Below are 13,495 nucleotides of genomic sequence, written 5' to 3'. Positions count from 1 at the left end.
CATACTAAACTATGACATTTTTGTCAAATTTTGGACGAATTACTAACCTATGACTTTTTTGTCAAATTTTGGACGACATACTAACCTATGACATTTTTGTCAAGTTTTGGACGACATACTATACTATGAGGGCCACACGGTGGTGTAGTGGTTAGCACTCTCGGCTTTGCAGCGAGAAGACCCGGGTTCGAGCCCCGGTTGGAACAAGGACCTTTCTGCATGGAGTTTGCATGTTCTCCCCGTGTGTGTTCGTGGGTTCTCTCCGGGTACTCCGGCTTCCTCCCACAGTCCAAAAACATACAATGTGGGGAATAGGTAAATTGGACACTCTAAATTGACCGTAGGATTGAGTGTGAGAGTGAATGGTTGTTTGTCTCTATCTGTGTGTGGCCCTGCGATGGACTGGCGAACTGTCCAGGGTGTACCCCGCCTATCGCCCCATGTAGCTGAGATTGGCACAGCACCCCCCGCGACCCTCTGGTGGAGGATAAAGCGGTTAGATGATGACTGACTGACTGACTATACTATGACATTTTTGAGTAATTTTGGACGACATACTATGACATTTTTAGGTGATTTCGGACGATATACTATACTATGACTTTTTTGGACCATTTATTATTAATAATAATAATAATAATAATAATAAAAATAATAATAATAACAATAACAATAACAATAATAATTAAACTGGATCTGGATCCTGCAACCTGCATGATGAAGACACAGAGAGTGAGATGTTTTCCACGCTACTAAAAGACAACAAACAAATCAGCAAACTCAACATCAAAATCTTTTTTATTTTTCTTATAAAAATGTAGACCTTGTTGACAGACCAGTTCACAGAAAAAAAAAATCTAAATCTTCTGACTCTAGGAAAACAGAATCACAACAGTTCTTTTAACCTAGTATTCCGTACAATTCAAAAGTCTGTTCCTAAAAAACAACAATTCTTTATCTAATGAACGTGAGGAACAAACAAAAACAACGTGAAAGAACATTAAAATAAAAGTATTTCCAAAGGGAAACAGATTTTAAAGCAAAATGCAGCAAATACATTCTTTTTTCTTTTTTTCCTTTTTTTTTTTACAGCAGAGACAAACAAAAACAAACAAAAAGCACTTTGGTCTTTTTCTTCCTCCTCGGATTCACACACTGAAGATTATTCTGCTCGCATATTCATGAGTGAATAGTCAGTTAATGAGTTGATGAGTCACTAACTCATTCACCGAGGCAGCAACAACGACGATTTGTGTCAGCGTGATGCAAAAGTCTCTGCAGGGTCATGATAACTTCACGTACCATGTAGAATATTTCATTATAACAGCACACTGTGTTAATAAGCAGGTGAGGTACAACAAAAAACAAACAAAAAGAAGATGTAACTTGTTTTTTCTTCCATTTAAAATCAGTTTTTTTTTAAAGTGCAATTCTCTTCATTCTGCGTTTACATACTCGTGGGAAGTTAACTCTTCTAAACCGATTCATGAAACCATCTAATACTGACTGACAAGCTGACATATGTAACTGAACTAAACTACCAGACGGTGCTGTGTCTCATCCTAGAACGTGGATGTTTGGAAAGAGACGGAACATGCAGTGATCGTTTAGGCCTACAGGGGGCGGGGGAGGGTAAACGCACATTTGTCTCGTTCATTATCTGTACATTGTACCAAACATCATGGAAATATCTAAACTATGTGACCCAACGAGAGGAGTGGTTACCTTCATGTGTTGCTGGAAAAACTGGTTAAAAACCACTTTAAAGTAAGTGTTTTTATTCATATTTCATTTTGCTGTTATTTCCATTAAGTGGACGATTGTTTCTCTGCAGCGTTTTTAACTTCTCGCTGTAAAAATGAGAGCACCAACCAGGGACTATTTTCCTCTGGTAAGTCTGCAACTTTTAAAACGTCGATGTTAGTTAAGGCTCTCCCTTTCTTTTTTTTATCTGTAATTCGGATATGTTTGAACTTAGAAAGTTAATTACTGTGTGATCCAGCAGAGGGCGCCATCGGCATAAAAAATATCCACATTTGGCGCATTCCACTGGCGATAGTACCTGGTACTTTTTATAGTACCTGGTCTGGCGAAGTTCCAAGTGCTTGCAACGTCGCCGGACTGCCGCCCACTGATTGGTCACAGGAAGAGCGCGACGTCCGACACTAGAATCAAGCCGAACAATGCTGAACTGTAGATGAGTTAAAAAGACTTAGCAATCTTAAAAAACGTGGGTTAATCTCCGACAATTAACGGGGGGAAATATTTAACAGGAGTCTGGTGTGGACTGCTCTGGTCAAGGAGGAAGTACTGGTGCGAGGGGAGCTGGCACCGTGTGAACTTCTTAACCTTGCGTTTTGCTAATACAATGGAGGAATACAAGGAAACTACACGAGTAGCGACACCAGATTATTTTGGATTTACACTGCAGATTAGGCTAACATCTGTCGCAAAGTGACAGCCCCTGCTCATGTTACACGCGTTTAAATTTAACGCGTGAGATTAGGATTTAAACTGGCGTAGTTGAACGTTAACGTCAAACAAACAACGACCGGGATTGATACTAAACCAGCCCAAGTTCAAGGATAATAAAGAGGATTCTAACTTGATCACAAAGGTTTAAATAGTAAATAAGTAAATGTTTCTTAACTCCTTCACGGCCTAAGAAAGTTTTCACGTGTAGTAAAATATAAGAAAGTTTGTCAGAAGAAAAATGACTCATGTTTTTTTTTTCAAACTCATACATAAATAATCTTCAGTTTAAGCAAATAAAACGTTAAAGATTTCCGCCCAAGTCAGCACTTAAAAATGTTGCCTTCAAAACTTGCAAAATTAAAACGGAAAAAACGCCAACACAGCTTCGAGCCTAAACTATCACAATAACATTAATAATAATAATAACAATAATAATGATAATAATTTATGCTTATAATACTTTATGTAGATGGGTAAAATAGCATGGTCTTTGTGTCATAATACACAAAAAAAAAAAATAGAAACAAACTAAAATTCAAATAAACCCTAAATAAAAACACTGAGTGGGTAAATAAATAAGTTTTTTTGTGAAGTGCACAAAGTGAGAACGTTGAAGGTCAGAGCACTCGCATGTGAGACTGACTTCCAGTCTTCAGGTCAGTGAGATCGACAGCTCCACACCGTGGTTTTGTTTTCATCCTTTCACTGTCACGATTTGATCTTCCACAGCTGTGGAAACAAACACCGCACAAATGTTCAAACTAAAATATACAGCGCTTAAAGGGCCACTTAACCCCAGAAATATACAGCTTCTTTTCATTATTCAATCCTCAGACAGTGGATCTGAGACACGAGACTCAACAGAGGACGTTGGGATTGAAAAAAAATCCAATAAAATTGAGAAAAAGTTGATTCCTATTCCTTCAAAATAAAAGCCCTGCACCATTTCCTGTGTTTCTCTCAAGTTTTATGAGTAAAAAGATGTGAAAAGTCAAATTTAATCCGAACTAAACAAACAAATGATTTTAAGTTTATTCTTCATTTAAATGTATTAGACCACCACACAAAGCCACAGCTGCCCTAGATCATAATTATAATAATTGTTAAAATATTTTTTTTATGTTTCTATAACCGTTAATACACCAGTGTGCAGAAGCAATTATATTTTTAATGCTAAAATATAATTATTGTTGTTATCTGTGAATTTTCAAATGTACTGTTTGATTATTTCGTGATTAAGACTAATTTCAGTTATTTACTTGCTTTCCTGAACAGAAAAATGAGTTTTAGTGGTTGAAAATGTGAGCATTAACAGGTGAATTCAGTTGGTTATTTACCAAATAAATAACATTTTTTTATATATTTTTAGTTTTAAACAAGTGTTTGAAAGATAAGTATAAGACATCTACTGTACTAAAAGTCCAGAAACTTCACTACACTTCCCACGATGCATTTCGTCTCATCGCACATGTGTCTTTATGGGAGTACGGCGATAGACTCACCTTCAGGTTAAACCCTAACAGGTCAGAGATGACGCCGGACACGGCGGACAGAATGACCACCTGCGTGATGTTGTAGAGCAGAGGGTTCATGGTCAAACCGTACAACCTGAACGGCGTGTCCAGCTCCTGCGGGGGGGGGGACAAACGGGACCATGCGTGAGACAAACGTCTTTGTTTTGTGAGACAGTTTAGTGAAGACCGACGGCGTGTACCTTTAATAGTTTGGTGGCCAGTTTTAACACGTTGTTGACCAGCGTCAGTTCTTCTTTCTTGTTCGGTTTCTTCTCCATCTTCAGATACAGGTTGATCTGCCAAACACACAGTGGATTAAACAGTCTTGTATAAAGTACTTGAAAGCAATACTTGAGTAAAAGTACAAGTATTTTACCAGAAAATGACTTTGGTGGAAGTTAAAGTCACCTTTTAGAATATTACTTGAGTAAAAGTCTTAAAGTACCTGACATTTACTAAAGTAGCAAAAGTCATTTTCTGATATAAGTATTAAATGTAAAAGTATTTAAACAGTGAGGAATTACAATTTTGAATATAACATTTATTGTGGCTTCTTAACAATAAAAGCATAATAATAATAATAATAATAATAATAGGTACAGGCGAACGACTTCAAACAACATTAAAATGAACCTTCTGTCATGAATGGTGACGAGTGCTCTCTCAACCTCCCTGTGTACATATACACGTACATATATATATATATATATATATATATATATATATATGTATATTATATATATATTTTCTACTTAAGTACAGTAACAAAGTATTTGTACTTTATTTTTATTTTTTTATGTTTCTATAACCGTTAATACACCAGTGTACAGAAGCAATTATATTTTTAATGCTAAAATATAATTATTGTTATCCGTGAATTTTCAAATGTACTGTTTGATTATTTCTTGATTATGACGTGAAATTTCAGTTATTTACTTGCTTTCCTGAACAGAAAACTGAGTTTTAGTGGTTGAAAATGTGGAAATGTGAAAATGTTACATTACAACACTGGGATTAAATGTGTGTCACTGCTGTGTGGTACAGTGTTGTGTGTGTGTGTGTGTGTGTGTATACCTGTTCTGTGAGCAGTATGGACGTGTTGCTGTACTTCTTGCTGGTCTCGGAGCCCAGAGTGACGAACCTGAGCAGGAACAGAGACAGACTGGAGCACCAGATCACCAGCTCCCAGTTATAGTGACACTCCAGGAACGTTTCGTGGACGTGGAGCAACTGGAGAGAGAGAGGGAGAGAGAGGGAGAGGGAGAGAGGGGGGGGAAAAATGATTGACTTCAACAGGAAAAAAGGAAGGACGTTAAGATGACGGCATTTAAAATTACCTGGGCGCAGCAGATGAAGACGACGGACAGTGTGAGCAGGAAGGCTGACGACACGATCACGTCCACGGAGCGCTGAGGCCCGCGTCTCTGCACAGACGTTCACTCAGTGAGTGTCAACACACGTGATTGGAAATGTCCTACATTTAAAAAAAAAAAACACGTGTTGTACCTTGAGGTAGGAGCGCAGCGACAGCCACATCTTGATGTTCTGAACCTTCTTCAGTCTGAAATGGGGAACCTCAGACTTCCTGGCTCGGCGAGCCGACGTCAGGTGACCAAACAGCTTGGCGAACAGTAGCCTCTGAAACACAGATATGAAGTTATAAACTTTTCTTGTGCTACTAAAAGCAACTGCTGTGGACCGCGATCATCTCACCTGCTTGTAGGTTCTCTCTGCCACACTGAGCAGGAAGAAGAAGAGCCATATGAGGCAAACGCGCACCAGAAAGCTCAGCGTCACCATCGTGATGACCAGTGAGTCCGATCCAGACCCGCCCCCCAGGGCCACAGACAGGAGCTCATTGGCTGAGAGTGCGGTCAGCTGATCCAAGTCTCTGTACTGAGACAGTCTGCAGAGAGAGAAAGACTGAGTTAACATTTTTATCAAGTATTTCCAGCCTCTGAAATATTGCCGAGTCATGTTATGTTATGAATTACCTGTAGGCAAAAGGTGTGAGACCAAGCGTCACTGAAACCAGGTTCCCAAAGACCTGGTAACCAAAACCAGGAGTGTAGAGATTAACCTGCGTGCAGAGGCAGAAACAAAACATGTGGTTAAGAGCAGATTTCGTTTTGAATTCTTCCGTGCCTCTCTTCAGACTCACGACTCACTCGGTTCATGATCATGCCGCTGATCTCCAGGACGGACATGTCGGCCTTCTTGCACTCGTTTCCCTCCCACACGATGGCGCTCACTCTCTCCAGGCCGGGGTTGGAGCTGTGAAGCCAGGGAACGTGACCCTGCCGACGTCAACACACACACACACACACACACACACACGCGCGCGCGCACGCAGTGAGAAGACACTTGGGAAATCCAGCAAACATTTACTGACAGTCTGACAACACAAGAGAATGTCCTGCTGTGTCCTGCCTCTAGATCATGAGGTATTAACACAGCCAGGTCTTTGGGGACAGAGTGTGTGTTTGCGTCTCACATCCTGAACTATCCCTTTTAAATTAACCTGACGTGTCACACGCACATACCTGATGAAAGGGGTCGTCTCTGTATTCCTTCTTAGCCGGGGTGCACACGGTTCCTCCGGCCTCTCCCTCTGTAAACAACAGCGTTGGTTTAAATGTAACCTCATGAAGATAGAAGTTAAAAAATAAACTAATCACATATTTGTTTGTTTGTTATGAGTTGTGTTGTCTTTTCCTCTGACCTGTTTCTGAGGTGCACGAGGACCTGCACTCGGCACAGTGAAGGAAGTCTTCCCACATCAGGTCTTCTGTCTCCGACTCGTGTCGAGTGCTCTCAGAGTCCTGAGTCCTCAGACTGGAGCATCTGGAGCTGCAGCTGGTGCCGGACTTGGAGACGTCCTGAAAACCAGACGAGACAAAGTTGCACGTACTGACATCGCATTGAAATCAACTGCTGTGTGCGTGTTTCTTCACCTCTACAGCGTAGTGTTTCTTGTAGTGGTGGTGCGAGTTCTTGCGGTTTCTGAGTGTGCAGTCGTTGTTTATTCTTTCCACTCCCCTGCGGAGGGCGCTGTAGGACGCCTCAGGATCCTCCTCGCTGGACGCCTCGTCTGACGCTGGCTCCTAAAACACAACATTCAGGGGTTCGGCTTGTTTTTCAGGGCACAGCATGGTTTCATTCATCAGCTTTGGTTATTAATAGAAGAAATTCATATTAATAAATTGATGACTTTTACCTTGTTGCCATTGGCCAGCATCAGTCCCGTGTTGCGGGCGACGTGCGTTGGCGGGACGTGAGAGTTCCAGCAAACCTCGTCGGCCCTGTTTACCACGTCACACCGCTGCTCATGGAGCTGGAGCCCCTCCTCGCTGCTGCGATTGGTCACGCGGCCGTCCAGCGACACGTAGCCGTTGTCCGTCTCTGTGGATTTGTCTATGGAGAGTTTGGACTTCTTTGATCTGCAGGAGGAGGAGGAGGAGGAGGAGGAGGAGGAGACGGACACATGTAGAAAGATATATGAAGATTTGGATAAAGTTCTGCAAGGACACAGACGTGCAGTGAGACAACGCAGGCGTTAGACACAACAGCTCTGGAACATTTGTACCAAACGGTAATTAAAACGCTAATCCAGGTTTACGAAGAAGGAAAAAAAAAAACATTTCAGTCACAAACAGGAAGTGGTGAATGAGTGAGTTAATGCACGGACTGATAAATGGATCACTGAGGACAATGAAGTGGAGTGTTACGGATAATCCACAGATGAAATCGAGTCAATTCAGTGACGACAAATGTTCCACACTGTTGTGTTCGGCTGGAGGCCGATCAGAGCTGAGGCACAGGCACAAGCAGCACATTATTTATTCACTGTTTTCACCACTAAAACTTTGGTTTATTGAATATTATTTTTTCATTTCTGAGCCCCACACCCTGAGTGTCTTAGACACGTAGCTTTGCTCAGCGTTTACGCCAGCATTAGCATTAGCTGCACGTGTCATCACTTCAGAAGCTGCAGCTGCTTCAAATGCTGCGTTGGTTATAAAGGAATCAGAAGAACAAAGATTATTGTCTTTAGGGAATCATTCAAATGATCCAATAGTGACTTAAATGATCTTTAGTTAAGTCACATGATGGGGAACTAAGAGGAGAGGAAGTGATGCTGCAGCTAAAGTAGCTCAAGTTACGTCTGTGGCTTGGACTGTATATAAAAATGGACGTAGTCTTTGTTGTTTAATTTGTTGAAAAATGAAGTCCAGGACGTAGGGTGGATGCAGCAGTTCACCACCGGGGGGCAACAGTCTACGGGAAATGTCATTAGGTCTTTCACAATAGCACATGATGTCAATTTTGTGAATTATGTTCCCATTTACTAAAAGAAAATAGATGATAAAGCACTCAAAGCTTCAATAGAGCCTGGTCTCAGGTGTGTCAAATGGTCAAATTGCAGAACTTGGTGCTTCACACCAGGATTTAGTTGTGCAAAACGAAGACTACGTCCATTTGTATGCACAGTCACTGGTCTGAGACAGAGCTGGATTCAGGTTTCAATAAGGACCGCAGTCCATTTGAAGAGCACTTGATATTGTGGGTCGTCATTTCAAAAATGATTTCCAGATCTGTATTCGCATATCTTTGATTCATTAACGAATTGATGATCGAATGACGTGGGTTTGGAACCTGAAGCTCAGCCTCGTCTCTGTGCGTCATCTCTCTGTAGGAAGATGAGGAAAACGAAAATACACACCCAGCTTTACAGATATCATGCCAGAAATCTTGGAAGAGAGTGCCCAGGCTGTATGTGGTGCTGCTGGCTGAGTGGGAATGTGGCGCCCCCTCCTGTGTGTTATCGGTAGTGCTAGACCCGTCGCCTTCCCTATGCACCTCCATCTGAGATGCCTTCCTCAACTTCCTTCAGTGTGAAAAGAGTAGAGGGTGGAGACAGACTTAGAGGACGCAGACACCGGGAAAACCTCTGAGTCCTGGCACCCGCTGGACACAGAGGTCGTCACAGTTAAAGGCATATTCCACCAAAATCTTCTCTTATGTAGTGAATCTTTTTCCCAAAAATGCTGCAAATTATAATTTCCTATTCATTATTTGAACCTTCCCCATATTAACACTGCATTTAAGTAAACAGGGGATGAAAGTTTAAAGAAAACGTCGTTTACTCATGTTTACTTTATCCATTAAATGATCAAATTGTGCAGAACGTCTAATTAAGGTTAGAGTTTGTAGATAAATGACCGAGGGGAAAAGTGTGGGACAGGATTAATGTTTCTGATTATAAACTTGAAGACATAAGAAAGAGACATTTGAGAAAGTGCCTTCGAGATTGAAAAGCTTAATGCAACTACAAAATAGCTATGCAGAAGTCACTTATATATTCTTAAAAAGTAAAGTACTGTGTCCTGTTAAATTGGTTTATGTTTTGATGAAATATCTAAAAGACTTGGATGAGGGAGGAGGTCAAAGAGACAGGACAGGGGAAAAAAAAACTGAGGCCGAATGAATGAACGAAGAAGTAAACATCAGTAATTTGCTCCCTTGAATTCCCCAAACCCCTTTCCAAAACTATGGCATAATCCAGTCCAATTTTCTTTCCAAGAGTCTGAAAATTGTCTTGACGTCATTGCGACGCACACAAAAAAAAGCAACACACCCAGAAGCCTCAAACCAGCAAAGAGGGGGGGAAAAAAACACAACCTGCAAATCTAAACACTACAAAACACACACCAAGTACTACAAGCTGCATTCACACTCATTATACTATATAAACACACTATATAAAAGTGTTTTTTTACAGTCATCAGTCAAATAACTTTTTGCACTTTCTTGTACAAATAAATAACTGAAAAAAGCTATTGGCTCATAAATCAGAATCAGAGTTGGAACAGAAGTGTCTGACTGAGGGAAAAAACAAAAAAAACAACCAACCAAGGATCAACACAGCTGCAGGAGTAAAAACAAGCTCTCTAAAAAAATGGTGTCAGGGGTAAACAAAATAAGAGGGAAACCCCATAAGCACTTGATGCAGCTTTTCATGGAAAGAACTGGGAAGAAGGTGAAGGAGTCTCCTGGCAGAAAACTCCCGTCCCCTCTCTGCTGCCAGTTGTAGCCTTTTTAAAATCTGGAAGACGATGCATTGTTCTCATGGCAACTGAAATTGTGTATAAAAGTCCTTCACTACAAGAGACTGAGCTTTTAATCCAAAACTGTAGTTTCATTGAACTCCGTCTGTCTCATGTTTTCACAGCTTGTTGTAAAACGATCTCTCATTCTTAAAACTATCTCTTATCTGTTTTTTTGGATTCTGTGACTGCATATTTATTTTTACATCAGCGAGCCCAAGACAAATTTCCATCTTCTCTATTCTCGTCTCCTCCTCCTCTCTGTATCTCATGCCTTTTATCTCCATTTGCTTTATCTCTTCCTGTGTCTCCCGTCTCTTCAAATGCAGCGACCGGACATTTTAATCTTTTCTGAATGACTCATGTGTTGCTCCCTCGCTCCTGCACATAATCTTATCCTTAAGCTTAATCTCACGTCCAACAGCCCTCCTTCCTCTTCTTCCTGCTTCCTTCTCTACCTTTAACATTTCTCATTAGTATCATTTCCTTTGCTCTCTCTCCTCCCTTCCTCACCTGCGTCTCTTCCCCCCGCTGCTGGAGGCTGGTTTCGGGGTCCTGGTGGACACGATCTGACAGTGGACGGTGCCCAGCAGCAGCATGAGCCAGATGGCTCCAAACACCTCCGTGGCTGGGATCCCATGAGGCTGAGGGATGGACACGTAGAGAAGTGCTGCTGCCGCTGTGAGGAAAAGACAAATGTGGACAAAAGGTGTGAGTTTCATCACTGTAAAATGTCAGATGATAAAAGATTTATATCTGCTCCTGAGTGACGCCTTAAAGAAATGTGTAAATTGTGGTTTTGAACTTGTTTATGGACAGAAAACGTGTGTGTTGTAAGCAACATTTGTGATATTGATACAGAATATAGATACAGAATAAAATATATATATACACTGTGCACTGTATAGTTATTACCAAGCCTTAGCTGCTGTACCTTAGCTGAAACTACAGTGGTCAACAGTTTTGACAGCAGTTTCTGTTTTGAATTATGTAAATCAGTATCACTGTTTCCTACATATTTCACACTTCCCTCCAACATTGGAACCTAAAAAAACAGTTTAAAGTTATTATTGATGCTTCTGCAGAAATTATGCATCCCAAACCTGCTTCATGAGAAAACCCAGCCTCAGACTTCATCACTTCCTGTTTTTAAAAACACATCGTTTCTGTTTGACATGTGGTGTGTGCACAGTGTATGTTTTTTTTTTTCCTTTAAATGTTTTCTTTATTACTGTACAACACTTAACTATGTTGTTTTATGAATAAACTGGACTGGACTGGACTGTGATAAACAGACTTTGGTGTCTACATCAAGGGGAAAATGTGATAGTTCCACTCCATGTGCCGTGTTTTCTCTTTCTTTTTAAAAAAGAGGCAAACTGCCAGTCGTCTTGATAACAGTTTCCTTGGTTAACCTCTGTCTTGGCGGACTGGGTTTTGCAGGACTTACAAAAAACAACAACATATTTGGCAGCCATTCAACACAGAGTCTCTCTGTTTCTCAGACACACACACACACACACACGATTACCTTGCAGCAAATAAAGAGCCAGCAGCAGGAGGAAAATGGCTCTGGACGTGACCTGGATCCACCAGCGATAAAAGAACGGGAAGAAGACGACTCGGACGATGCCTTTCCTGGTCAGCGACGTCCACGGACTCTCTGGTTTGGCTTTGGCAAAGGCCGAACCTGAAGAGAACAGAATAATCATATGCTCTTAGATAAACGACAACAACTGATTAAGGTAATGTAAAACACAGCGGATTCACATCCCGAGCTGTGTGTTTTGATTTTTTTTATCTTCTTCTTTGTTGCTTTTTTTTTTAATTCAGCGAGTCTTTCTCGACTTCCCCTCATCCATCTTGTCTTAATCCACTCTCTTTTCATACTTCATGAACTCTCTTCCTGTGTAATGAAATGACAATGAGGGTAAATTTGACTGGTCTGATTAATAATTGAAAGTGTGATGAACCTGAGACGGACGAGGGCACAGATGCCCAGAGCTGAGGACGGAGGAGAAGGACGACTTTAACGGTGACAGAAGGTTGGCACGGCGACACTCGGGTTTGAGGTTTTTTCTTACTGTATGCTGACGCGACAGAGCAGACGACATGTGTCTGTCTGATGATTTTAGCAGGAAATCTATTAAACCTGATCACAGTGAATGCACACGATGTCAGGAAAATATGCCACAGCATTGTTGGATACTAACAGGACGATATGCAATAAAAAAATATGTTATAAATATGTTATTATTTTGACTCTGTATTTGTTATTGTGACTATTATTATTATTATTATATTATTATCAAAATAATAATGATAATAATAAGTAAGCTTCATACTTAATATAACATTATTTCATGTGGAATCAATACTGTCAAACCTGACTGAGGGAGTGTTCTGTGTGTGTGTGTGTGTGTGTGTGTGTGTGTGTGTGTGAAGTGAAAAACAAAACAAAACAAGACAAAAACACAAACAAGCATAAGGGGAAGTCTTTTTTGTGTTACGTATATGGAGCATGTTAATGTCAGAATGACTGTTAATTATACAGCACTATGCAAAAGGTTATCAGTGCTAACATGACTATACAGTATAATGTTTTCAAACTTCATTGGAACACATCCAGGAAATACAGGAAACATGTATGCAATTTTAAAATAACAATTATTTCATGGTGAAAAAAAATCAGCTTCTACAGGTTATAGTGTCAAGTATTTAGTGTGACCCCCATAAACCTGGAGTGTAATGGTAATTAATGTGCATGTCTGACTATTTCATGGCGAGATTATGAGATTATGCCAGGTTTATTCAAGACATGTTTGAGCATTTTATACACATGTACGAGTTAAACAGAATGACTGTCATTCATTCTCATCATTCCAATACAAATGACACTTATAAAACAACAAAGCTGGTGTTGTACTGAGACACACACACACACACACACAGACAGTTTTCTTACCTCTAACCAGGTCCACATCGATAAGATCTGGTTTTACATGTCCTGTCTTCTTTGGCTTGTTCCTCAAGCCCTGCAGGGGGAGACACAGAGTTAGTGCCACATAAAGAAAATGACTGCAGGAATAAACATAATCTCCCTCTTCTCGCACACTCTACACACACTCACAGGTTTCACTATCCCTGTGGGGGACATTTATCCACATAATTCATTGTCTCACCCTTAACTCAAACCATAACCACCACACTCCCGTTTAAATCCCCACCGGGGAACAAAAACAGGCCCACACACGTCTGCAGGAACTCGGCCCTCAGCAGGCTTTTTTCGTGCACTGAATATCTTTTATAAACACAAACGTTCACATTCAGTGTTTGAGGTGGCAAACGCTGTGCATTCTATTCTCCGTCACTTGCATCAGTCTCTACACTTTCATCCAG

At 40.8% G+C, this 13,495-nt stretch overlaps 1 protein-coding gene across 3 annotated transcripts in view; it reads right to left on the bottom strand.

Annotated features, from left to right (window-relative positions):
- Window positions 1-780: 780 nt before the first annotated feature.
- Window positions 781-13,495, bottom strand: part of LOC122766656 (protein PHTF2-like) — a 41,972-nt gene continuing 29,257 nt past the window's right edge. For 2 of the 3 annotated variants that reach the window (XM_044021694.1, XM_044021695.1), the window contains 17 exons: window positions 13,062-13,131; window positions 11,628-11,786; window positions 10,610-10,775; window positions 8,713-8,877; window positions 7,207-7,429; window positions 6,944-7,093; window positions 6,712-6,868; window positions 6,533-6,600; window positions 6,158-6,286; window positions 5,984-6,069; window positions 5,703-5,895; window positions 5,496-5,627; window positions 5,327-5,413; window positions 5,064-5,219; window positions 4,190-4,285; window positions 3,978-4,103; window positions 781-3,204 (listed from right to left, as the gene is read on the bottom strand). In XM_044021694.1, the coding sequence (XP_043877629.1) occupies window positions 3,184-3,204; window positions 3,978-4,103; window positions 4,190-4,285; window positions 5,064-5,219; window positions 5,327-5,413; window positions 5,496-5,627; window positions 5,703-5,895; window positions 5,984-6,069; window positions 6,158-6,286; window positions 6,533-6,600; window positions 6,712-6,868; window positions 6,944-7,093; window positions 7,207-7,429; window positions 8,713-8,877; window positions 10,610-10,775; window positions 11,628-11,786; window positions 13,062-13,131 (2,184 nt within the window). In that variant the 3' untranslated portion in view covers window positions 781-3,183. The remainder of the gene's footprint in view (window positions 3,205-3,977; window positions 4,104-4,189; window positions 4,286-5,063; window positions 5,220-5,326; window positions 5,414-5,495; window positions 5,628-5,702; window positions 5,896-5,983; window positions 6,070-6,157; window positions 6,287-6,532; window positions 6,601-6,711; window positions 6,869-6,943; window positions 7,094-7,206; window positions 7,430-8,712; window positions 8,878-10,609; window positions 10,776-11,627; window positions 11,787-13,061; window positions 13,132-13,495) is intronic. The other variant, XM_044021696.1, reaches the window with a different exon arrangement.

This window comes from Solea senegalensis, linkage group LG3 (genome assembly GCF_019176455.1).
Source record: "Solea senegalensis isolate Sse05_10M linkage group LG3, IFAPA_SoseM_1, whole genome shotgun sequence".
Taxonomy (NCBI): domain Eukaryota; kingdom Metazoa; phylum Chordata; class Actinopteri; order Pleuronectiformes; family Soleidae; genus Solea; species Solea senegalensis.
Note: the sequence above shows the minus strand (reverse complement) of the source record. Positions and strands in the feature narration are given on the sequence as shown.